Genomic DNA, 27,530 nt, shown 5'->3' with positions numbered 1-27,530 from the left:
TCCGTGGTAGAGCATGATGTCCTAAAACAAGCATGTCTGGGGGCCTCTGTCAAACAGGAGGGCACTGGATGACTCTGACACCATAATATCAGACAGTATCATTGTTAGAACAATAACAAATATTGTTTATAAACACAGGCCACATTGCCATTGTGCTTTTTCATCCCTTTTAAGGACTTTTACCTATGACTGCACTTCCTTTAGGCTCCTTCATTACCTTTTTCTAGTCACATACCACCATTCCACCAAGTTCTAGCATCTCTTAATTATGGAAGGCTTATTCCATGTCATATTAAATATGAAAACACTAGCATCCCAAATTAATATAATTTACATAACTAAATCTTGCTGTGTTGAAGTGTAGGTGCTCATTGGCATAAGTATTACTATAGGTGCATTTGTCTGAGTCCATTGGGCTTCAACAATAAGTATTAATTTCACTTTGATTTGGAGGCTGGGAAGTCCAGGATCAAGATGCCAGCAGACTTGTGTCTAGAAGGGACAAGGAGCTCTTTGGGACCTGTTTTATAAGAGCGCTAATCCCACTCATCAGGGCTCCCTCGAAAAGACCCCACCTCCAGACACCATCACTTTGGGGACTGGATTTCAACATGTAGATTTTGGGTGAGGGGAGGAAACAAACATTCAATCTGTAGCAACAGTTAAACACTTATTCATTAAAATCTGGAGGTCTTTTTGCATTTTGGAGGCTGTCTTTAATTTCTTTGAGATCACAACATTTTATACATTCCAGGGCCCCCTGTGAGCTCAGACACCCTCACCGTGTACCTGCAGGGTCTGACTTGGAACCATCCCTGTTGCTGGCTCTGCCTTGCTGAATTCTGCTCTTGATTGGGTGGGTCTGACCTGTGTTATTCAGTTGCTCAGTTGTGTCTGACTCTTATTGGCCCGCAGACTGTAGCACGCCAGGCTTCCCTGTGCTTCACCATCTCCCGTAGCTTGCTCAAACTCATGTCCGTCGAGTCAGTGATGCCATCCGACCATCTCATCCTCTGTCATCCCCTTCTCCTCCTGCCTTCAGTCTTTCCCAGTATCAGGGTCTTTTCCAGTGAGTCAGCTCTTCACAACAGGTGGCCAAAGTACTGGAGCTTTAGCTTCAGCATCAGTCCTTCCAGTGAATATTCAGGGTTGATTTCCTTTAGGATTGACTGCTTTGTTCTCCTTGCTATCCAAGGGACTCAGTATTTGTCAGTCTTCCTGAAGCCTTTTATTTTTCACCCAGAAAAAAATCTGGCCACAGGTGAGAAGACATCTGCTCCTCTAAGCTGTAGCAACAAATCTGAGCTTGCATCTCTTTGAGTTGCAGTGTACAGGTCCTTCTTCGTGGTACTTCTCCAAGCCAGATTCAGGTACTAGTTCAGTGAGACCCTAGGAGTCCTGTTTAATCAGTGCCAAGGCAGTATTTCTCATCATACATTAAACACACACACACATACACACACACACACACACACACACACACACTATTTAAAGTCACTTGCTAAACACAGCCTCTTTTTCTTTGTTTAATCATCAATTTGTTGATGGTGGTTTAGTTGCTAAGTCCTGTCTGACTATTGCGACTCTGTGGACTGTAGCCCACCTGGCTCCTCTGTCCATGGGATTCTCCAGGCAGGAATGGGTGAGTTGCCATTTCCTTGGGTTGGTCCAAAAGTTCATTTGGTTTTAAGTGAAAATAAAAGACATATTTTCAGTTTTCATCAAGAACTTGATTGAATAACGGATTGACTAACTGAATGAACTTTTGGGCCAACCCAATAGTTTCTATCATGTTTCATACCAGCACGTCTCTATCTTTGCTTGCTTTGCTCCTTCCTGCTTAATTTTTTCAACCCACAACTTTTTTCTTGTCCACCCTTAAGCATGTGTTTTTAGAGCTCCTTTCTCCTTTTTTCTTACTGCTAAGAGTCGCTCTTGCTTGTGCTGTTTAATCAGTCTTGACTAAACTGCACCTATTTCAGTTGATACATGATCTTCCTGACTATAAAAAGTCACTTTGTTCTTTATAAAAACTTTGCACTTAACAGAAAGTGTGTTCTTTGGTGAGCTTGTCTATTGTATGTGTGTGAGATTACCTGCATTGAGTTTATAGAAGTATGAAAAATCAACCTAATTTTCTGTTACTGGTTTGTCCAGAGTTTTTAAACTGGAGGTGCTGTGTTGATATCAAACCTAAGTCTTTCTGATCTCAGGCAGTCAGAATACAAAGTATGTGATAAGAGGTTTTTTTAAAAAAAATTATCTTGTTTCCCAATCTTAAAACATTCCCATGTGACATTTTTCTTTACTGATAATATTGTTGCAGGCTCAAAAGAGCCTGATTAATCTTTGTAGCATCTTTAAGCCTTGAATCACACTTTCATCTGATAGTAGGAACTGAGTCACTGGTGAAGTATGTTCATCCAAGACTCTAGTCTAGACAGGGGTCAGCAAACATCTTCTTAAAGGACTAGACAGTAAATATTTGAGACTTTGCCAACCCTACAGTTTCTGCCATAGCTATTCCACTCTGCTTTCGTGGCATGAAGGCAGCTGTAATGTGTAAATGAATGGGATGGCTGTGTTCCAGTTAAGCTTTATTTTCAAAAACGAGCAGGTGGCCCAGTTTACTGACCCCTACTCTAGAAGAAAGCTAAGTTCTAGAATTTCTGCTTTTAATGCTGCGAGTAAAATCATCTGACAAAATTGTGAAAAAAAGGCAGTTGTTCTTTCTCATTTCTAGAACTCAAAATATTTAGCCAATTTTGTTTTTAAAACTAACTTATCTCTATAATGGTCTTTTATAAGTGTAATGACAATTTGGGGAGAGTAGCTGCAAAATATGAAATTGGATTTCCTTTCTTCTCTACTTTATTTTCTCCTGCCTAGTCTTGATGGAATTCTGAGCTATGAAGGTCCCTCCACATCTCTCAAAATAATCCATATCTTTCAAGTCAGTCCCTAAATCATGGAAAGCCTTGATTACCTAACTGAGACATTGAGTTATTTGATCATCATGCATATGTGTGTATCCCAACATCTGTGGTGTTACAGACTGGAATCTGAATGTTTGGCTACTTGCATTATTAGCAGTTTCATGCATTTTACTCACCAACGAAAAGACCACTATGACATTTAGGGGACTCGCACAGAGTCGGACACGAATGAGCGACTTCCCTTTCACTTTTCACTTTCATGCACTGGAGAAGGAAATGGCAACCCACTCCAGAGCTCTTGCCTGGAGAATCAGAGGGACGGGGGAGCCTGGTGGGCTGTCTGTGGGGTCACACAGAGTCAGACACGACTGAAGTGACTTAGCATAGCATAGCATATGGAATAGAAAACATCTGCACCTCAGTTACTTTATCTGTTTTTTGCTAAAGCTTGTATTACGCATATATATATATATATATATATATCTTAGAAAAGCATTTTAAGTGGAATTTGCCTGTTGATAGTTTTCCAGTAGGTTCAAATTGCAAATCTTCTTTTGTATTATAGTAGAGAATTTGGGGTGATATGAGCTACATGGGGGTTTTTAAGGGAATTATCTTTTTCTCATGAAAGAACAAATTCCTGGGACTTTGTATGCAAATAAGTGCTGATTATAACAAATGAGCCTAATGAATTTGTAAAAGAGTCATAAGCAGGTTCTTGAGTCTCTTTAGCAGTTCTCATTCATTTGTAATTGAAAAAGCAAATCTTTGCTAAAATAATTTTCATCCGTCGTGTGTGTTCATTTCAGAGTGCCCTTCCTCTTCCTGGGCCAGGCTGGCTGTGTGCATCCTTAATACAGGATGCACCTTTGGGGAATGGCCCCCTCGTGGCTGTTGAGTCCTGCTTATCTGTTTGCCCTTTGGCTCTCCGTATGACTTACAGGAAATATACAATTCTTGTACAGAAGGTCTTTGAAATTCGAGTGCCTGAGGGAACTGAGAAGGCCTGGTGGACTTTGGGTGTCTATTATAATGAGTCTATTATAATCACCTGTGACACTTTTCATTAATTCCAAGTAAAAAGAGAGAGTTTTGCCAAAAAAGATGGTTTGGATTTTAACGTTGTCTGCCTCACAGCTGTGTTATAAATGGAATAAACCTGTGTGAATAAGTAAAGTGAGGTAAGTTGTTAGACGTGTTTAATTTGCAAAAGAGCTTCTGTATTTAATGAAGAATTCAATAAGCTTTGAATAACTATGTTCATTTCTCAGGTAAGAATTTGGGAACAATCGCAAAGCCCATGTTTGAGTCATCACAAAGTTGAATCCTTTAGCGTAAGGAATTTTTCTTCTATGCCATGCTTCATAATGATCCCTAAGACATGTTAGGCTTAAGTTAGTACGTGATCCAGTATTAAAATGGAGGGAGTAAATCTTAAGGCAGTGTCTATGTTGAATGTTTTTATTTCACTGGATGGCACCTTGGCTGGCCTATTTCAATTGGCACCAAAAGAAGTAACAAGGTTCAGACACTGATCTTGCCCTTTAATAGATGCTCCATCTTTCGTAGGTGGTCTTAGGTAATTTTAACTCACCTTGTGCTTCCTTTTTAGCCTCCCAGTTGACTGAAGGTGTAGCTTTGATTTTTCTTCATGTTTGCATGATAATTCTAACCAGCAACATTTATTTATTCACTTATTTGGACCCATTTTGGCAAACAAGTTAATAATTTGGGACATGTGAATTCTTCTATACTAGAGTTCATTGTCATCATCATTTAGACACATGATATTTTAGAGAGGAAATAGCTCAGCCCCTTTGTTTTACAGAAAAGCATTACAGGTCTAGAGAGGTGGGGAGCAGGTGGACAGTGATAAAAGCAAGAGGACGCCATTCTAACAGAGATTCTCCTGCCCTTTGGTTCAACTTAATCTATTTTAGGACTCCTGGTAATGACAGAGTAGAGTAATATACCCACTTCATACTATAATAGGTTCACTAGGATTTTCCTGTTAATGTAGATTCATGAGTCATAGCCTAGTGTTACCTTCCACACTTTGATTCTGTACAGTAAGTGCCCTACGAGCAAACTTTCAAAGATGTGGACATGCATCTGGTTCCAGCAAGGAACTGGAACCTTTTCGATCAGTGTCAGACATGAGTGAAGCACGGCTTGTTCTCTGCCCCCTATCGCTGGTGATTCTTCAGCTCCACCATCTCCTACCTCTTCCTCTTCCAGTCGGTAACTTGTCTGTTCACTCAGTGCCAGCTGTTGTACTTTTCAAGGTTCTGTATTGTAAGATTAAAAAATTCCCTTTATCTTTTTGTATTTCTTTTAATAAATTTATTTATTTTCAATGGAAGGATAATTGCTTTACAGTGTTGTTGGTTTTTGCCACACGTCAGCGTGAATCAGCCATAGGTACACATATGTTTTTTTATGTATTTAGGTATACATGTTTTTTTGTGTATTATTTGTGTGAAGTCAAAGTGTTAGTTGCTCAGTCATGTCCAACTCTTTTGTGAGCCCATGGACTGTCACCTGCCAGGCTCTTCTGTCCATGGATTTCTCTAGGTATGAATGGTGCAGTGGGTGCCCTTTCTTTCTCCAACAGTAATACTGTAAACTCACTGCAGTACAGTACTGTATAGCCAATTGTGTTAGTTGGGTACCTAGGCTAACTCTGTGGGACTTAAGAACAAATTGGACTTTAAAATGTGCTGTTGGAACGGACGAGTCCCTTGGACTGCAAGGCGATCCAACCAGTCCATCCTAAAGGAGATCAGTCCTGGGTGTTCGTTGGAAGGACTGATGTTGAAGCTGAAACTCCAGTACTTTGGCCACCTCATGCGAAGAGCTGACTCATTGGAAAAGACCCTGATGCTGGGAAAGATTGAGGGCAGAAGGAGAAGGGGACGACAGAGGATGAGATTGTGGGATGGCATCGCCGACTCAATGGACATGGGTTTGGGTGGACTCTGGGAGTTGGTGGTGGACAGGGAGGCCTGGCGTGCTGTGATTCATGGGGTTGCAGGGAGTCGGACACAACTGAGTGACTGAACTGAACTGATTGGAACGGAACTTGTTGGGATGTAGGGATCTTAAGAGTAGTGTAGCATCTGTGGTACCTGTGCCAGACTAAGGCTCTTGTGTCTTTTGAAATCTCTTGCCCCACACTGATGCCTAGTGTCAGTCAGGAAGTGTGGTAATTGTTACCCAGTACCCTTGAAAGTGTTACCAGGCAGGAAGTTGTGGGAGTGCAAGCTTGGTGGTGGGGATGAGTCGTAGAAGCCTCAGGATCTCTAGTGAGGCTTACTTTTTCCTGCTTGTCTAAATCAGGTCAACTTTGACACGTTAATGCATCTTCTCTATCACTGCCACCTTCTGTTTTCAATGGACACTATGTTTGCCTTTGACTTTCTTATTAAGACAGCACACCTCTCATCAAATGTATCTGTCACAACGCCTGGGTTGCTTAAGACTCAGACCGTCACTGGTGTATTCCATTTAGCAACGTCCTATAGATCAGAACACATTATAGACTGAACTCCAGGTACCCGCATCTAGGAGACACGGGATGAGTGCACAGATGGGACCCTTGGTTTCCTGGTCAGAAGGAATTTGTGCCCGACTGAGTGACTCCTGATGTATCTGTCATTGACGTCAGAGGTGTGCCTCGTCTTTCCTTTGTCTGGTATCAGCATGCTTTCCCACCCCTTTTTAGTGGTTTTCTTGGTCCTTTCAGCTCCCACCTTGGTCTGCATCTCAGATACTGTGGAAAAAATTTGAACGGCACCCCAAAGAAAGCCTCATTGGCAAAGATTTTGGTCCCTACTTCTGTATTTTCTGCTCTAACTTTTGCAAAATAAATTGAGCTGAAATGTTTTTGTTGAAATAGTTTAAGCTATACCATTAGCATCCAGCCCACAAGTTAGCATTACCTTTGACTTTTTTCAGAGAAAGAATTTTCCTCTGACCTGGACTTAACAGATGGGGCTGTCAGAGTTGACTTTGTTTCCCATTGGCCATCCAGCACAGCGCCTGGGCGTTAGTGGCATTCTTGAAATATACGCATTAGCAGATTTGAGTACTCAGCAACATCTCATTAAGTTTGTGCATTATTACAGCTTCTTTGGGTAAAGATGAAAGATTATAGATATAAGGGATATAGTTCTAGTTGTTTATATTACAAATGAAATAACCAAGCCCTGGGGAGTAACGGGGCTTTTTTAACGTAAGCAGCCAGCATTGGTTATGGTGAGACTCAAGCTCAGGCTTAACAGATACTCGTAAAGATTTAGGTTCACAAGGAGTGGTGTCAGTTCTTTGAGGGAGAGCGATTCAGGTGAACTTTTGTGTGGCTTGAACGGCCCCAGAGGGATTCCACTGAGGCATGAAATGGGTGGCCTGTTATAAGTTCCCCATGTTGGGATGGTATTTAGCACTTGGTCAACAGGCTGAGTCTTAGCATGATGCTGGTGTGGCTCAGAACTCATTGCCACGTTTCCTAGGACCTGTCCAACTCCCAAGAAACATGCTTATGGATTCAGACAATTGGATTTTCTTAGCTTGCTTTTCTAAGTCTATAGGCAAAAATAAAGAAGTGACTGGCTTCTTGCCTGAATTTTTTTCCTGAGACCTAGAAAAGATATCTGGTAATTCCTTCCTTTACTTTGTATTTAAATGTATTATTTTATAGCTGTAGGTGAAGAATAAGATATTCCTAAGGAAAAGGTTTATTGATATTATCATTTTGTAACCAGTTTATTGAGATGTAGTTCACATACTATACATCCACCTGTTTAAAGTGTACACTCAATAGTTTGTGTATTACATTTAAAACTCCATTACATTATGGAACGGAGAAGGCAATGGCACCTCACTCCAGTACTCTTGCCTGGAAAATCCCATGGACGGAGGAGCCTGGTAGGCTGCAGTCCATGGGGTCGCTAAGAGTCAGACATGACTGGGCGACTTCACTTTCATGCATTGGAGAAGGAAATGGCAACCCACTCCAGTGTTCTTGCCTGGAGAATTCCAGGGATGGCGAAGCCTGGTGGCTGCTATCTATGGAGTCGCACAGAGTCGGACACAACTGAAGTGACTTAGCAGTAGCAGCAGCAGTAAATTATGAAAAAATACATACAACATAAAATTTGTCAACTTAACCATTGCTAAGTGTTCAGTTAATTCAGTGGTATTAATTACATTCACAGTGCTGTGCACCCATCACCACTTCTATTTCTGAAACTTTTTCATCGTCTCAAGTAGAAACTCTGTACCCATTAAGTAAAAATTCCCCTTTACCATCAGCATCCCCCAGCCCCTGGCAGCCTCTCATCTGTTTCTTGTCTCTATGAATTTAACTCCTTTGGGCACCTCATATAAGTGTAATCATACAGTGTTTGTCCTTTGATGTCTGGCTCATTTTGTAATGTCATCAAGGTTCATCTATGGGGTAGCATGTGCCCAAACTTCATTCCTTCTTATGGTGTGAACTCCAGTCAGGTGAAGTGGGCAAAACAGGGGTACCCTGTATGGCTCTTCACCACAGTTGCTCAGTCTAAAGCAGTAAGAGAGGGAAATAGTCAGGAAAAGACTCTCCCTTCTCCCAAGGTTGCTTTAAAGCACATTTTAAGACCCTTTGTCCCTTCTGATTTTCCCTGTAGCATTTTCTCATGTATGCTGGGCACACTTGGTCCTTCAGTGTTCCGGTTTGGCATTCATCTTTTCCCAGTGTTACTTAACTCAGGTTTGGCTGCTCACTGCTCAAAAGCCAATACTAGAGACTGTTGATTGGGAAGGAAAGATTGCTTTATTCAGGAGGCCAGTAACCTGGGGAGAAGGTGGACTCATGTCCAAGAACCAACATCTATTCTCATCATTTTAAGCTTTTGCCCATATAGTAACATTTATTGCTTTTAAAATCTACAGATTATAGAATGGATATTGCGGGCTTCAATATAGAATGTAAACATTAACGGAAGTGATTACTAGTTTGATTACAATTGGATCCATTTTCATTTTTTTTTGCCTGTTTTGAATATAGTAATTTGTATACACCTCTGTTTCCCTTAATCTTGAAATTCAAGATTACTCTGTATTATATATTGACACAGCTGAGAAATGGTTTTAGGTAAAAGAGTAAACAAAAAAATTACTGAATACCTACTGTGTGTTTTTAGTTGAACTATGTCCTTTCCTGAAAATTCTCCATTAATAACCTCCTCTCCCTCTTTTTTCTTTTATGGTTGAGGCACGTTTGCTGCGGTTAATGTTCATGCCCAAGTTCACATAGCTGAACTTGGCCTGCTGACTCCATTGCCCATACAGTTTCCCCCACAGAGTGTTGGATCAGGTCTCAAAACTCATTGGCAAGCCATCAAAGTTCTGTTTGAAACTAAAAAAGGAAAACCTGTTTTCTGAAACGTGAACTCTCAATTACATAAAATGGGATGCTTCTGAAAACGGTATTGTCTCAACAGGGCGGACTGTAAACCTTGAACAACAGTGTAAACCTGATGTTATGTAAGAAGGGAGTTTACAGAGCCGAATATCCACTGAGCTGTGTTTCTGCTCCAGTAATGGGCAGAGTTGCTAGGGTAACAAGGGAAGGAGCCTTGCTCTTCTAAGTGGGCTGCTCGTGCGGTGTCCCACATGGCTAAAATGAGAGGGGCCCAGGGAGGAGAATGGTGGGGAGGGGGTGGTAGAGCGCTGGTGTGTGTGTGTGTTACTCGCTCAGTCGTGTCCGACTCTTTGCAACCCCATGACTGCCAGGCTCCTATGTCTATGGAATTCTCCAGGCAAGCATACTGGAGTGGGTTGCTCTGCCCTTTAGGGGATCTTCCCGACTTAGGGATTGAACCTGGGTCTCCCACATCGCAGGCAGATTCTTTACCATCTGAGCCACCAGGAAGGCTGGGGATGATTGAATACTGGGACGTTTGGGAGAAGAAGAATAAGCCCAGATAATTCTGGTAGCAAAGAGAACTCAAAGACAAAATGGCTCATTCACTGGGGCTGATACCACCCTGTTCTCTCCACCCTTATTTCCGGGTTAGACCCAGCTAGATGTTCTTGCTTTTAGCTTTGTAACCACCAGTAATCACACTGGTTTCATATTTCAGTTTTTACAGATGGCGAAAAATCCCTTAACTGTCTCAGTGTCTCTTCCAACTCCATATATCTATATTTCTCAATAATGACTCTGACTCACTAGCTTTGGCTCCACCTGCTCAATGTGTTGAAAAACAGATTCTTGGGACCCACTCTGGACCCCCTAATTAACCTCTGTAACGAGACCCTGGTTCTACATTTTTAACAGGCTCCTCGCTGGTGATTTCTACATACACAGATTTCACTACTACTGTTTGACACATTATATTGAAATATCAACCAAAAAGAAAATTTGAGTGACTTTGCTTCAAATGACATCATGAATAAGGAACAAACTGGTATTGAATTCTAGTTGCTTTAATTAGAATTTTTTCCCATTGATTCATTACTTGAGAAGGTATCTATTGAGCTTTTGCCATATGCCTGGTCTGGGAATAAAAGACAGTCTCTTTTTCGGTAGTTGCGTGGTTAGGAAGAAATACACCTCAGTTGTGTTTTTAAATCTCACAGCCCCCTGAGACTCAAACCTTTAATGTCTCTTCAGTGCTTCATTAAGTAGCCAAGATGCTCAGTTTTGAAGAAGGCAAAAGCGTGGCAGGGAGTATGAACATGGACAGCTTGGGATAGAATGTTTGATTGAGAGGTTTTGAGAAATAAACTTGATTTGTATGGAGAGGGCAGATGACAGATGACATTAAATGTTACACTCTTGCTTAAATTCTATTGCAGTAGCCTTTTGAAGACAGATACAGCACATACTATTTGCCTGTGGATTTAATGCATTGTATCCTAATTCAGAATATGTTTACTGAATCCCTATTTGTGCTAAGCACAACACCAAGAAAAAAAGCAGATTCTTTGTTTAAAAATCAAGGATGCGTATATATATATGGAATTTAGAAAGATGGTAACGATGACCCTATATGTGAGACAGCAAAAGAGACACAGATGTAAAGAACAGACTTTTGGACTCTGTGGGAGAAGACGAGGGTGGGATGATTTGAGAGAATAGCATTGAATCATGTATGTTATCATATGTGAAATAGATCACCAGTCCAGGTTCGATGCATGAGACAGGGTGCTCAGGGCTGGTGCACTGGGATGACCCCGAGGGATGGGATGGGGAGGGAGGTGGCAGGGGGGTTCAGGATGGGGACACATGTACACCCGTGGCTGATTCATGTCAATGTATGGCAAAAACCACTACAATATTGTAAAGTAATTAGCCTCCAATTAAAATGAATAAGTTAAAAATAAAATAAAAATCAAGGATGCGTATAGAGAATTTTAGAATGATTTTCATCAAAAGTGGTCTGGAAATACTGCATTTGCTGTTGGTGCCATGGGAGAAGAAAAAGACACATTAAAATGTCAATATATGGTGATTTTGGGTGTTCACAGAGAGTGTAGGCCTCCCTTTATGATTGGATGTAGAAATTACTGGAATGAAATTGCAGTTCTTCTCAGTGTAGGTGGCCGCCTCTCTGTCTCCTTGGCCACCAGCCTCTTTTTGTCAGATGAGCCACACTGAGCAAGTCTGGTACAGCTCCAGAGCCCATCATGGTCTATCTAATCCATCTTAGCTCCTGTAAGTTTTTTCCCTGTGCTTTAAAAACTCTGTTTTGAGAGTTCAGAATTAGCCGTGGTGATAAGACATGCTAGTTTCCTGGGTCTTTGGAAGAGAGGAATGGTTCAGAAGTGATCTCAGTGGCTTGCATTTCCTGGGCTGATTGTTGTTCCTTTACCAGCTTTATTGACTAAAAGAGCAGGTGATTCATTTAAACTCATATGTTAGATGCAGTTAAGCATGGCTTTTGAAAGGACCAGCTCACCCGTTAAGTGCAAATAAATAACGATGTGTGTATATAGCAGACTCTAAAAGCATATTAGACAATTGATGAGAATGAATAATACATGTCCTCTGATAGTGTTTGCTCCGTGTGGTAGCATATTTTAAAAGTGGGGTGATAAGAAACCCTCTGCGTGAGGCCTGCATTTAGTTATTCCAAGACAAGCTTAACCATCATCTGCCATATTTATAACAACAGCATCAATTCAGGGTTTTATGCTCAAAGCTTGTAGAATAAATTAGGAGATATACTTTGAAAAATTGATGTTTACAATATACACATAGCAATCTAAAAAATGCCTTGTCAATATTAGTGCAGTAGTTTCTGTGTATTCTCATTTTAATTATGTGATGGCTTCTAATGCTTTAGAGTTTCTCATCATGGATGATCCCTGGAACTTGGCCATGTCCCATTTAATGGAATGGACATTTCAGTTTTAATTTAGCCTTATTTCTACTGCTAAGTGAAGGCCCAGTTTATAAAACTCAGTTTATACGGTTGTATAAACTCATCTTCTGAGCCTATAACTTGAAAACTGAATCTTTGTTCTGATATCATTATATTTACATTGAATAAATCTGAAGTTAGACTACAGGTTGATGTTGAAATGGGGTCCAGTCTATCTTACTGCTAAAACTTCCTACACAATACAACACAATGTAAAAGGGTTAAGAAATGATGGTATAGATAAATAACCAAAAATAGAGGCTTATCTAAGACTAGGTTGCATAATAAGGAAATAATAGGGTAGTAATTAGGTTCTTAAGAATTAACGTTCCTTGTATACACTGTTATATTTAAAATCGATAACCAACAAGGTTCTACTGTACAGCACAAGGAACTCTACTCAATACCCTGTAATAACCTTAATGGGAAAATAATTTGAAAAAGAATCCGTTCAGTTGCACAGTCGTGTTCGACTCTTTGCGACCCCAGCACGCCAGGCTTCCCTGTCCATCACCAACTCCTGGAGCTTACTCAAACTCATGTCCATCGAGTTGATGATGCCACTCAACCATCTCATCCTCTCGTCGCTTCTCCTCCTGCCTTCAAAGAATAGATGCATGTATATGCAAAACTGAGTCGCTCTGCTTTATACCAGAAACTAACACAACAGTGTTGATCAACTGTACTCCAACGTAAACATTAAAAATAAATAAATAAATTTTGGCTTTAGCAAAAAAGAAATTAATTTCATTTTTATATTTACATAAAATATGGGTCTAGATATCAACTATGCATTTGTTGTCTAATAAACTCTTAAACTCCTTTGTAATCCACTAAACCTATTTGCTCTCCTTTTGCACATCAGATTTTTCACAATAAGGCCTCTCTTGGTTTAGTGGTCACTGTATTCATTCTTTAGCATTTTCACACATTTTAGTTGATGAAATATCAGTCCTTTTCCTTCCAGTACTTGAGAAATCTCTTAACTGTTACATGAAAGAACTGAGAAGATAAAGTACCTTAGGTCAATGGCTATTTCCAAGACACGTGATCTCATGTTGACTCTAGAGAGTCTTTGAGTCTTTGGTCTGGAATAATTCGGATTTGACTACATGCACTTAAAAGAGAGCTATGCCGATGGCCAGTCTGGGAAAACCACTGGATTTGAAATTCACTTAACCCCTCTCCTTCCTCCATCTGTATAGCAAGGGTTCCTGTTTACCAAGCTTAATCTTGACTGGCAGTCTTTAAGAACTGTGCCCTGTCCATTATTTCTCCTTTATCTTTCCACTTTAGTTTTTCTCTTTATTCTTTGTCTCATCCCATCTTCCCATATGTATTTTCAGTTTTTCCAAATCCTTATAAGCAAATAAAATCCAATATTGACAAAACTGTAAATTGTTGCCCTGAGATTGCTTTCACTTCACCAGAACCCTTCAGTGTGGGCTTTTGTAGATATCTTTTCTGGCTCATGTCCTTTTTGAGCCTTTTCCAAAGAGGTGAATGTCTTCACTCCTACCTGAGTCACTCCAGGGTCAGTAGTAAACAACTCATCACAAGATCAAATTGCACAATTTCTGTTCTTGGTTTGTTTTTTTAAAAACTCATTTTGTAGCAGAATCTAACTCCTCCAAGCTGCTTCCTAAAATTCTTTCTTGACTTCTGACACCTTCCCCCCCCCCCCCCCTTTTCTGGAAAAATCTGGTTTTCCGCTTTCTGCCATGTAGGTATAAACATTCTGTTAGGCAACCTTGATAGATTATGTTCCATCACCCCTCCCTCCAGGTAGATAAGTCCTCACCTAGCTCCAAAGTGTAAATAAGTTTTTCATACACTCTTGGCTAGATTCTTCAGTCAAGAATTTGTTGCTGTTGTTGTTTGTTTTTTAGTCACTAAGTTGTGTCTGACTTGCAATCCTATGGACTGCAGAACGCCAGGCTCCCTGTCCTCCACTGTGTCCCGGAGTTCACTCAGATTCATGTCCATTGAGTTGTTGTTGCCATCCAACCATCTCATCCTCTGTCGTCCCCTTCTCCTCCTGCCCTCAATCTTTCCCAGCATCAGGGTCTTTTCCAATGAGTTGGCTCTTTGCATCAGATGGCCAAAGTATTGGAGCTTCAGCTTCAGCATCAGTCCTTCCAGTGAATATTCAGGGTTGATTTCCTTTAGGATTGACTGGTTTGATCTTGCAGTCCAAAGGACTCTCAAGAGTCTTCTCCAACACCACAATTTGAAAGCATCCTGTTTGTTTGCTCTAACATAAATGCTTTCCAATTCCCCATTTTCATTGAAAGGTAGCTTTCAAGGCAGTTTATCATAGTGTTTAAGAGACCTCACTCCAGAGACAGAGTGTGTGGCTTCACACCACTGTTTCCAGAGTGCCAGTTGTGTCATGTTGGGTAGGTTACTTGGCTTGCTGCTGCTGCTGCTGCTAAGTCACTTCAGTCCTGTCCGACTCTGTGAGACTCCATAGACGGCAGCCCACCAGGCTCCCCCCGTCCCTGGGATGCTCCAGGCAAGAACACTGGAGTGGGTTGCCATTTCCTTCTCCAGTGCATGAAAGTGAAAAGTGAAAGTGAAGTCGCTCCGTTGTGTCCGACTCTTTGAGACCCCATGGACTGTATCCTACCCGGTTCCTCCAGCCATGGGATTTTCCAGGCAAGAGTACTGGAGTGGGGTGCCATCGCCTTCTCTGGTTATTTGGCTTAGTTTCCTTGTGATAAAGTGGAAGTGGTAATAATTTCTTATAGGATTGATGAGATTATGGGCTAATGGGTTAATATATGTAAAGATTAAATAGTAAGACAGTCCCAGACAGAGTAAGTTCTAGTGTATAAATACTTTGGTTATTTCTGCTGTTTCCAACTCCACCTTGTCTGTCTCCCAACTTCAACTAAAGGTCATCTCTTCTGGGAAAACTAATTTTTTGCTGTCTCATTTTAATTGCTTCTGTATGTGTAACCCTTATGGCTGGATGGCATCACCGACTCGATGGACATGAGTTTGGGTGAACTCTGGGAGTTGGTGATGGACAGGGAGGCCTGGCGTGCTATGATTCATGGGGTCACAAAAGTCGGACACGACTGAGCGACTGAACTGAACTGAACCCTCGTGCTAGACTAGAGTAGACTTTTTGCTCTTATGTGTTCTCTGCTGTGTCTTACTTAACTTGAAAAAATTTTTCTTTTCCTACTAAAGAGCAAGTCTATTTTTAAATCTGGAATAATTTCTGAAGATTTTAAGTTCTTAAGTCAACTCCGCATGTTGGATTTTTGTTTTTATCCGAGCATGTGGGATCTTAGTTCTCTGACCAGGGATTGAACCCACACCCCCTTCATTGGAAGCACGGAGACTTAACCACTGGACTACCAGGGAAGCCCCTGCGTGTTGAATTTTTGATGAGAGATCTTTAAAGATACTAGAGGATGCTCTATAGGGCCTGGACTTCATAATGGAGAATGGAAATGTCATTGGTGACTAATTTCCCTTTCTATAAGAGAGCTTTCTGACTGTAGTTATAACTCATCTTAACCAGCTCTCTAGGAAAATTGGGTTGTAGCAGGGTGAGTGTTTGTGTATCTGTGTGCCTTCCACAGATTTGCACATTTTACAGTACATTTTTACAATGTTGAACACTTTTATTGTGACAGGGAAATAAATTAACTTTGAAAATGTTTCTCTAAACTTTTACTCGTATTTAATAGGTTTGCCTTAGAAATTTAGACATGGGTTGACAATTCTTACTGTAGTACCCTCTCCCTGGAGGACATTCCCATCCCTAAATGTTGGTGATGTTACCAAATGGAAGCTTTCATTGAATCAGATACCGACAACAATTCCAACAATGGACATTATCACCAGGCATTGATAACACCTAAGAGCAAATCATTATGACATAGTGCACCCTGGTAGGAATATTGAAAATACACATGGGCAATATTATCTTTATTTCATTTTCCTCTTTAGAATAAAACTTTTGGCATTTGAAAGGTCATTTATTAAAAACAGAAATTTCTGGACATAAACAATCATGTTTTAGATTTCCTCCCCTCTACTCTTATTGTAAATGTATTTTGAATTTGTTGTGTTTCTCCATGCTTTTAAAATTCTTTCCTTAAGGTGAAGAAAGAAAAAAACCAAAGTTGTTGATCAAACCTACCTGAAGCAAATGCAGGTAGGTTTGATCAAAACTTGGATTTTTTTCAGCCAGAATCATTATAAAACCAGCACGTCTGGTGATATTTGTCTGCAGATGCATTTTATGAGTCAGTTCTAACTTTGTATGTTACCTTAAAAAAACAATAATTGGATTGTCTTGTATTGAAACCTGTTGAGTTTTTATAGCCCTGAATTTGCAGAGTGACACAGTTTAATTTGCTATGACCACATGGTTAACTTCGTCAAGAAATCTTGATTGGTTCTCATGACGTGATCAAGACGAACGGTCTTTTTTTGATTCTGTTTCCCTCTTATAATCAGCAGAAAATATATCTGCCTCACAGATGGAAACAGAATCAAAAGGAGACACTATTCTTCATCTTGATCACACGATGAAGCAGCAATCAAACCAGAAATGACACTTCAGTCTCCGACACATACTGTTGTATATTCATGTTAGGTTTTGCCATAGACTTGGCGTCATCTTTTTCACTGTAATCTGTTTGACATTATCCCTAAGAACTTTATAGTCTCCTGGTTCTAGATGAAGTGATTAATTAATCCAAATTCGTATTTTCAAAGTAGAAACTTGGCAGTGGATGGGACCTTTGTATGATTCAAGCTGTCCTATATAGAAAAATGCCTATATAATAGTGCAGAGAGCGCTATAAATAGGGAATCGCATTGAAGTCATAATATTGTAACCTTCAGGCCATATGGAGAAATACTCTGTTAATCATTTTCTTGTTTTGTTTTATATACCAGTTAATGTATGCCAGTGATTTTCATTGTCACAGAATGGCATCATTGTTCACTGACAAAGTAACAAAAATACAGAATTATGCTAAGGAGAAATGGAACTGGAAAATGTCATGAAGTATGTAGTCATTGTAGGAAGAATCTAGGAAACACATAATCCCTGTGGTTTCCAGGTGGTTAATGCCTAGAAACTGTGACATTATGCAAGGTTGCATTTTCTGAAGAGAGTCAGTGCTATACTTGGGACTTGCATTTTTCATCTGAAGATATGGGAAGCCAACTAATGAATGTAACCAATAAAATGCTACCTAAATGATGGTGATCATCTGCATATCAGAACATCTACAGTTCAGTACATGGGCTGAGATAAAGATTTTACATTTAATCACCAATAGTTTTCCTTTCAGAATGCAGAATGGTTCCTGAGAGTTCTTTGCTTCTAGTATGCCCAGTGGCATGCTATTCCTTAGACCTGCCTCTAAGAACTGAAATTTTAAAGTTGGTGATGACAACATTATTTCTCCAACTTAAAACTCCTTTGAATTCAATATTTACCCCATTCTCTCTCACTGAACACAACCAGATTACTTAGTGCTTTATTTCAGACTAAAGAAAGGAAAGAGTAAATAGGAGTCCCAGAAACATCTTATTTTTTTTTGGAAAATCATAACACTTTCACAATGGCTAAAATATTGATTAAGTCCTATCCTGGTAGGTAGGGTTTTGAGTTCCTGTGTCTTAAAACACAGACAGTTGTCATGATGGAAAGCAAAGGAATATATGAGCAGAGTGGCCGAGCCATGTGTTTTCACATGGTAGCCAGGTTATTTGAGAACCTTAGTCAGTGGAAGGGGTGGAACCGCTTTCTATAGAGACTACTCAGCACCAGGTTGGCTCGGTGACTCCACTCCCATAGTCTACCAGTGGGCTCCTTTTCTTAGCTGGGAACAGGGAAACTATCCCAGTGGGCTTCCAGTTGCTACTACCATCGCTTTGCCTTTGGTGCAGGATGGAGTCAAGATTTAAATCCTTCACTGCTAGATCTTTTATCTTGCCTCTGAAGCTGTCCTACTCAAGAAGCCTGTAGGATTGAATATTTGGCTTCAGTTTCTATAAGTTACAGTGCAGAGAACGACTGGATCCAGAGGAAGAGCAGATATTCATAGGCAGTAAAAGGAGGTAAAGAGGAGGATTTGCAATCCCCTGGAGAAGAAGCCAAGAACCCGCTTTCCAGTGTAGAAGACAAGAGAGATTCGGGTTCCCCATGGCTTGGGAAGATCCCCTGGGGAAGGGAATGGCACCCCACTCCAGTATTCTTGCCTGGAGAATCCCATGGACAGAGGAGCCTGGCAGGCTACAGTCCATAGAGTTGAACAGAGTCGGACAGACACGACTGAAGCAACTTAGCACGCAGTGAATCTTTGCTCTTACTGTATTAAAGTCACCATGACCTCATGCTAATATTCCCAAAGCAAAGATGTTGGTATTAAAAATCTGTAACTGACTGGAACTCTTTCCCAACTTATGATAAACTCCAAACAAAATCTTCTCAAATGTTGCATTCTAAGTAGCTCTGTAACAATGCAGCTGTGTCCTAGTTTTGTGTGGTATAGCTTTCCATTACAATAGATGTAGAAATGAATTACCCCTTGATTTTGGAAACAAGCAACTCATGACAGATTTCTTAGGTAAAACTATTTTCTAGTCAGATTCTAAACATGCAAGGGGATCCATGAAAAGATACAGGCCTTTATAAGCAAATGAAAAAAAAATTTTTTTTTCTTAAAAGAAATATTCCATTTTCTAGGCTCAATTCAGTTCAAAGCAAAACAAAGCAAAAATGGTTGCTTCCAAAGGAAATGATAATACTGTGAGTGAGTGCTAGGTGGCTTGTTTTTGATATGAGTTGTAAAGAAAATATTTATAATTTTTCCAAAATGACACTGTCCTCTGCCTCTCTACTTTTATTTTCCCAAAACGAAAGCTAAGTTTTAATTTGGTAGGCTATGCTGATGTGCGTACTCAGTTGTTTTAATTGTGTCTGACTCTTTGTGACTCTATGCACTGCACCAGTCTCCTCTGTCCATGGGATTCTCCAGGCAAGAATACTAGAGTGGGTTGCTATGCCTTACTCCAAGGGATCTTTCTGACCTGCGTTTCCTGCATTGCAGGCACGTTCTTTAAAAACATATTGAGAAACTCCTATATGAGTTGATCATATTAGAATTTGTACGAATTGTGGTTCATCTAATACAGATGTAATTTTGCCTAGCATGTCCTGGGATTGTGTGTACAAAATAAACACAAACTTAGATGATTTGAATGGCTAAGGACCATCTTCCGTGTTCTCTGACGGCCTTCCTGGAGCAAAAGGATCAAAGAATTTGAAGAGCTTTGTGGAAGCAACTATCTTTGTCTATTATTAGAGTATCATTATTACCATATAATATTTCAAGTTATTTCTTCACCTGAATGCCTCAAAGAAAATTCTTTTAAGCTTTGCAATAGTGGTGATATGTAGAATTACATTTTTTTCTCTTCATAGATATGTATTAGTATTCAACTTGGTCGTTGACCATTACCTTGTAAACAGGAATTCCGTTTACAAGAAAATAAATACTTGGTAGCTCAAAGACTCAACAAAATCCTCCAAATATTTTGTTTTGGAGAAACAATTAAAATCTAATTTTGAGGCCATTTATTATTTACTTCATGGATTTATTTCTGAGGCCAAAAAATGCCTTACCTTACTTAAGGTGAGGCAAGGAAGGTACTCTATCACATGGATGTGATCTGAGTCCTGATGTGAGGTGTAGGCAAAGAACTGGGCTCCGGGGCTTCATACCCGCCACTGATCTTCTCTCTGATTCTCATGGCTTCTCTCTTGTTTCCCCACCTTCCCTTCCAGGTTGCTTTGATCACATACCAGTGCTAGAACGTCACTTTCTCTCTTCACCAAAGAGCAGAATTTTCATTCTTCTGGAGTATTTGTGTATATAGCCAAGGGGGATTAATTAACTAGATAGAGGCTCACTTTTATAAGAATGGAGGAGCAGATAAGTCACACGGCAGCTGTGAGCCATTTTGAATACCGTAGTACCTGAAAAATATGACATGATTTGAGACTTTATAAAAGAAAAGTTTCATCTGTGGGAAAAAAAAGATAGGTGGTGGCATTTGACTGTTACCTTCCCTCATAAACATTCTATGTTTAGCTTATTACCTGAGATAAAGTGTAGATCAGTTTTTTTTTTTTTTTTTGTCTTTCACATATGTATATGAGTAAAACAAATAGTTTTAATTGAAGAATTTGGATTCTGTTCATCCTGAGAACTGAGAGGGAGTTTTTTTTCTTGTTTGCATAGACCAGGTGACAGAGAATTAGTGGGGAGATAAAATGATGTTTCTTCTATGATCACTCTGAGTATGCGCTCAGATTGGGAGGAAGTAGATTTGATGACTGATCCATAATTTTTACTTCTGTCTGGGAAATGATTTCTTGGTATAATAGACTGTTTATATTTTTAAAAGATATCTAACCTCAAGAATCTTAAGGACATTAAAGAATCCAATCAAAGGAGTAGACTAATATTAATATTCGCAGTATGGGGATAATAGGTGACCATAGGGGCTTCCCAGGTGGTGCCGGTGCAGGGGACACTAGAGATACAGGTTCCACCCCTGGGTCAGGATGATCCCCTGGAGGAGGGTATGTCTGTCAATCCACTGCAGTGTTCTTGCCTGGAGAATCCCATGGACAGTGGAGCCTGGCAGGCTATAGTCCACAGAGTCACACAGTTGGATACAAGTAAAGCAACTTAGCATTCATGTGCACATGGCGACAACAGATAACCACACAAACTTCTTTTCCACGCATATGCAGTCAGCAGGAGCATCCTTGAAACACAGATACCAAAGATCTTGATGCCATTTAAAAATATTTTAACCCCAGTGCTTCTAATTCCTGATTCTAGAGTGTGTTTGTGGAACCTGTGGCCTGCTATTCTCTTACAGTTTACAAGCACATAATTATCTAAGAATTGCAAAATTAAATGATGGGGAAAGAACTAGCCCTTTTTGCAGGCTCATGAAGTGGCATGTGCAACGTCTCCATGAAGTAAGTCCTGTCCAACATTTTCAAGGTTAAAAACAGTGACGTTTCTGTCTCTTGCTGTTGGTTGTCAGTTGTTTTCTAGGCCAGTTTGAAGCCATCGGTCTGTAATTTTGGCCCTTGTAACATACAATTCTTTTGTAATTTCAAGGGACAACTCCTGAGTTTGCTTTCCTCTGAGATGTTGTAACTAATAAATCAACTTTAGCGTTTGGTTGTCATATCAAGATGGAGAGCGTAGTTCAGTGCACAGGTCTGAGTTTTCCTGCTATGTCACTCAGTGGCTGGGAAATGTCTCAATGTGGAGAAATGCAAAGGTCGCCTAGCCCTTTCTTTGTAGCTTGAAAATGAAAGTTGCTCAGTTGTGTCTGACTCTTTGTGACCCCATGGGCTATACAGGCCATGGAATTCTCCAGGCCAGAATACTGGAGTGGGTAGCCTTTCTCTTTTCCAGGGCATCTTCCCAACCCAGGGATCAAACCCAGGTCTTCCACACCGCAGGTGTATTCTGTACCAGCTGAGCCACAAGGGAAGCCCAGGAATACTGTGTTAGCCTATCCCTTCTCCAGCAGATCTTCCCGAACCAGGGTCTCCTGCGTTGCAGGCGGATTCTTTCCCAACTGAGCTATCAGGGAAAGATTTGGGTTTCAGTACCTTCCAGGATGGATTACTAGTTGATGTGCTTGTGTGTGTATTTAACTGTTTTTTTTTTTTTTTTTTTTAATTTAGAAGTTCAAACTTCTGAATTTCTACACCAACTGATTTCTTTCAAAATTATAAGGGATAGAAATAAGAGAAAAAATATATGCCCACCACCCCTTATTTCTTTAGGATTTTGATACAAAGCTCCATTAGCAAATGGGATGATAAAAAGTTACAGGGACAGAAGGTACCAGAAAATCTGAAATTTGTCCTAATCATGTCAACATCTTGAGTTGCCCTAGATCTGCACCAGCCTTGTGACTCAGGATGGATACCCTTCCTGAGATGAGAACTTTGCCCACTTGCTAATTTCTCAGTGGAGTTCTCTGACAACCTAGACAGTGCCACCCTGCCTCACCTAATTTTGTAGGACTTGGCCTTTTTCTTTTATGACGCTGCTCCATGAACTCAGCTAGTTAGAATTTGGATAGGGATAACAGGAAGATACTAATGGTGTACTTATGATCTCATGGTGCTGTTGAGAAGATTAAATAAAATACTTTAGTAACATATTTGGGATTAGGGTTGCTCCTGGACCCCTGGAAACAGTTAATAGACTTGAAATTAGAATTCTAATTTATCCCTGGTTGTTGGCAAGGTTTTCACCCATATTTTCTTGAGAAATAATCAGACTGTTCTGCTTTTCCAGTGTTCTAGAGAATTCTATAAGACTTCCTCTGATACCTCACTATAACTAACACAGGAAAATTTGCAAAAAGTGATAGTGTTTATTAACTTTCAAAGACCAGTAGGAATGGAGACATACTTTCTTACTTAGAATTTGATTATGTACATTTGTTCATTTCCTGCCCAGAAACAAAGAATAGAGACTGGCCCTAATTGTGTTTCAGAACACCAATTTTAGTAAAGTAGATTTTAAGTTTGTTAACTAACATGACTAAGTCTCTAGGGATAGCTGTATACAATTTCATGCTGAGTATTTCAGAGAGGACACTTGGTTTTGGTCATATGCCCGCCACATTTATACTTTGTCTTCTGTACTTTCTAAGTCGGTTCATGGGTTTCTATTATGGAATTGAGAAGAGATTCTACCAGGCAGACCTGCCAGGTTTTCTGTTTCTTAGCTGGAGAAGGCAATGGCACCCCACTCCAGTACTCTTGCCTGGAGAATCCCATGGACAGTGGAGTCTGGTGGGCTGCAGTCCAAGGGGTCACTAAGAATCAGACACGACTGAGCGTCTTTGCTTTGTCTTTTCACTTTCATGCAATGGAGAAGGAAATGGCAACCCACTCTGGTGTTCTTAATTGGAAAATCCCAGGGACGGGGGAGCCTGGTGAGCTGCCATCTATGGGGTCGCACAGAGTTGGACACGACTGAAGTGACTTAGCAGCAGCGGCAGCTCTAACCTAATGTACCAAAATATCTTGAAATATCAGAGTTGACATTTTGACATGCACCATTCATACACACTGGGTAATTTAGAATTCAGTGAAAGAGTTTAAACTATAATTTAAAATACTGCTCCAGTTTATTTCTTCATATTTTCATTTATTGTTTTGTGATTGCTTACAGGATAAAGGTGCATTTAAAGTATTTTTATCATATATGCGTGCTCTCACTTCTGAGGGAAAAATAACCCAAAATTAAATCAAATATAGCCTGTCGGATGTCTGAAGTAGGTTATGACCAAAGTCACTCCCTTTTGAAAAAGAAATGTGTATAAGAGAAATTCTTACTTTGATAACATAATAAAGGTCTTCTTTGAGAACAGGAACAGTATTTTCGTCATCTTTTGGTTTATTGCTTTTTTTTTTTTTTCTCCCCAACTATTAAAGTCATTCCAGACAGGAAATTCACGTACATCATGGTGAGACAAATTTTGACTGAAGAATAGCACTTTTGTATCTAACACCCGGCTCTTAAATAAGATAAATGTAGGTTATCACTGTCCTGAATCATGAGTCCAAGGAATGGAATGAATAAGCAGAAAATTTTCTATTCTAAATGGAAAATACTTTAAAAAAACCACATCACAGAGTACAATATAATTCTGCCAGGGGTCAGTTCTGACCTGAAACAGAACCAGAGGCGTCACCTGTATGCGGGGACGCAAAGCACAGGGTACGTTTTCTTCTCTCTCTTTTTCTCCTGAACTTATTTGTGGGGAAGAAAGAGAATATTGCCGATTATTGATTTGGATGAATGCTTTAGTACCAGAGGAGAAACATTCAGGATCAAGTACACTCAGGTTCTTATACCAGAGTCAGTGTCAGCCTCCTGGAAGTTGGCGACTTACTTTTGAGTGAAAAGGCCGTTAATGGCCATTAAAGTTGAGTATCTAGTTTGAATTCTCATCAGGAAATTGATCATGAAGGACATTGTTATATTACTATGGAACTATTTCTTTTAAGCCAAAAATACCTTGAAAAGCAATGAATACAAGTCTGACACAATTAACAAACCAGATGTAACTGGTGACACTCTTTTCTGAGCAATCGTTTTCCTTTAATGGGTCCTTCTTAATGAGATAGACCAAATCCTCCTTGCCTTTGGTCTTTGAAGATGTGAGTGCATATACGAATAGTGGACTTTGAAGCTTGAGATTATTTTCTCGAAATTTGAGATCTGTGTGGTTTTTTCCAGCTGCGTCATTTCTCTGGAATGTGTTTTAAAATTATGACACCTTTCACTAGCTCTCCCATAAATCTAAAACGGCTGTCACTGCCAATTTGTTCAGTCCTTGGTGTCTGAGCTGGACTTGAGGAAGCAGACACACAAATCGTGGCTCCGTTTCTCTTTGCAGTTGACGGTCTTAGTCTTTTTAATCACTGTTCTTTGATTTTAGCTGGGTATGTCCTTGGCTTACTACTGATCAGATACTTTAAATGATTCATTGTTTAAATTTTATTTTATTTTTAACTGTGATGAAATACTTGTAGCATATGATTTACTGCGTTTACCATTCTAAGGTGCACGGTTCAGTAGTGTTTTGAACCCTTCTCTTTGTAAATAGAAGCCTCTTTCAGTTTTTATACTTGACGAGCATCTTAGCGCTGCTGTAGCTAATTACCGTAGATTGAGTGGCTTGTGGGAGAAGGCAGTGGCAACCCACTCCAGTACCCTTGCCTGGAAAATCCCATGGACGGAGGAGCCTGGTAGGCTGCAGCCCATGGGGTCACTAAGAGTCACCTGTGACTGAGCAACTTCACTTTCACTTTTCACTTTCATGCATTGGAGAAGGAAATGGCAACCCACTCCAGTGCTCTTGCCTGGAGGATCGCAGGGACGGGGGAGCCTGGCGGGCTGCCGTGTATGGGGTTGCACAGAGTTGGACACGACTGAAGTGGCTTAGCAGCAGCAGCAGAGTGGCTTGTAAACAATAACAATTGATTTCTCACAGTTCTGCTAGGGTGGGAAGTCCTAGATCAAGATGTGGGCAGACTTGGTATCTGGTGAGGACCTGCTTTGAGATTATAGGGGGCTGGTTCCTGGCTTCGAGGGCACATGGGGAAGGGGGCCAGAGAGGTCTGTGCCAGGGTTGCTTCTATGAGGGTGCTAGTATCCATGAGGGCCCCACCAGCATGTCCTAATCACCTCCAGAAGGCCACCCACCCCGCCCTGCCTCCTAATACTGTCACCCATGGGTTTAGAATGTCAACCCATGAATTGGGGGGATGCAGACCTTCTGTCTAGAGCTTCAAGTAACTCTTTCTCGTTTTGTTTTATGTTGTGTTGTTACAGAACTCCAAGATGGGAGGCAAACTGAGCAAGAAGAAGAAGGGGTACAATGTGAATGATGAGAAGGCCAAGGACAAAGACAAGAAGGCTGAAGGAGCTGGGACAGAAGAGGAGGGAACCCCGAAGGAGAATGAGACCCAGGCAGCTGCCGAGACCACAGAGGTGAAGGAGGGCAAAGAGGAGAAGCAGGAGAAGGAGGCCCAGGACGCCGCCAACAAGCCAGAAGACAAGGAAGGTGAGAAAGACGCCGAGGCGGCCAAGGAAGACGCCCCGAAGGCAGAGCCTGAGCCGACGGAGGGGGCTGAGGGCAAGCCGGAGCCCCCCAAAGATGCTGAGCAGGAGCCGGCGGCCGCCTCAGGCCCCTCCGCTGGCGGCGATGCCCCCAAAGCTTCGGAGGCCGAGGCAGCGGAGCCCGCGGCCCCCACCAAGGATGACAAGAGCAAGGAGGGAGGGGACCCCACAAAGACTGAGGCTCCCGCCGCTCCTGCCGCGCAGGAGACGAAAAGTGACGGGGCCCCAGCTTCAGACTCAAAACCCAGCAGCACTGAGGCTGCCCCATCCTCCAAGGAGACGCCGGCAGCCACGGAAGCGCCGAGTTCCACGCCCAAGGCTCAGGCCCCCGCAGCCCCCGCAGACGAGGTCAAACCTGCCGAGACCCCGGCAGCTAATTCCGATCAAACCGTAGCAGTGAAAGAGTAACAAAGGACAGCCTATTGAAAAAAAAAAAAAGAATACAGCTTAACGACGACCTGTCTCTCTTGTCTCTCTATCTCTCTCTCTTGTCTCTCTCTCCTATACTAACTTGTTTCAAATCGGAAGTAATCATATGTATTGCCCAAGAATAAGGATGTGGTCCCATCAAAGGGAGGGAGGGGGTGGGGAGAATCCAAATAGTATTTTTGTGGGGAAATATCTAATATACCTTCAGTCAACTCTACCGATCAGCCCTGGATTTTCAAGATCAATGTCTGAAAGTGCAGTACATCTTTTGTACCTGAACTGCGGTCACATGCGATCCTGCCACTAAGATCTGAACATCTTGTCTTTCTGCAAGGGGCAGGGGGTGGGGAGTGATCCGTTTGATTCTGCCCGCAGGGCTGTGCCAAGGCAATCAGATGTTTATGAAAGCAGTATTTTCTGTGTTTTCTTTTTCATTTACAGCCTTTCTTATTTTGATATTTTTTTAATGTTGTGGATGAATGCCAACTTTCAGACAGCCCACCGTAGCCTGTCCACATGTATCTTGATGCCAATACTCCATTTTTCCTCCCCTGGTCTTTTTGGGAATAACAAACATTCTCTCATCCTACTTAGCCTCCCTAGATTTCTCATGACGAGTTAATGCATGTCCGTGGTTGGGTGCACCTGTAGTTCTGTTTATTGGTCAGTGGAAATGAAAAAAATAAAATAAAAAAAGTCTGCGTTCATTGCAGTTCCAGTTTTCTCTTCCATTCTGTGTCACAGACACCAACACGCCACTCATTGGAAAATGGAAAAACATAAAAATTAAAAAAAAAAACAAAAAACAAAAAAAAAAGTACAATGGATGCATTGAAATTATATGTAATTGTATAAATGGTGCAACAGTAATAAAGTTAAACAATTAAAATGAAGTCACGAAGACTACTGGTTTTCTTTTTACCACCATGACCCTTCCTTGCTCCTGGGTCATTGCCTCAGTAGAGAACAGAACAATTATTGGGAGTTTTCTTGGGTATATTTGGATAGAAAAATAAAGCAGGATCTTCAAG

General features: G+C 40.9%; 1 protein-coding gene across 4 annotated transcripts in view; it reads left to right on the top strand.

Annotated features, from left to right (window-relative positions):
- Positions 1-27,316, top strand: part of BASP1 (brain abundant membrane attached signal protein 1) — a 54,981-nt gene extending 27,665 nt beyond the window's left edge. For all 4 annotated transcript variants that reach the window (XM_027980150.3, XM_042233920.2, XM_042233919.2 and 1 more), the window contains one exon: positions 25,783-27,316. In XM_027980150.3, coding sequence (XP_027835951.1) covers positions 25,792-26,478 — 687 coding nt within the window. In that variant the 5' untranslated portion in view covers positions 25,783-25,791 and the 3' untranslated portion in view covers positions 26,479-27,316. The remainder of the gene's footprint in view (positions 1-25,782) is intronic.
- Positions 27,317-27,530: the final 214 nt, after the last annotated feature.

This window comes from Ovis aries, chromosome 16, assembly GCF_016772045.2.
Source record: "Ovis aries strain OAR_USU_Benz2616 breed Rambouillet chromosome 16, ARS-UI_Ramb_v3.0, whole genome shotgun sequence".
Classification (NCBI taxonomy): domain Eukaryota; kingdom Metazoa; phylum Chordata; class Mammalia; order Artiodactyla; family Bovidae; genus Ovis; species Ovis aries.
This window is presented reverse-complemented; position numbering and strand designations above follow the sequence as displayed.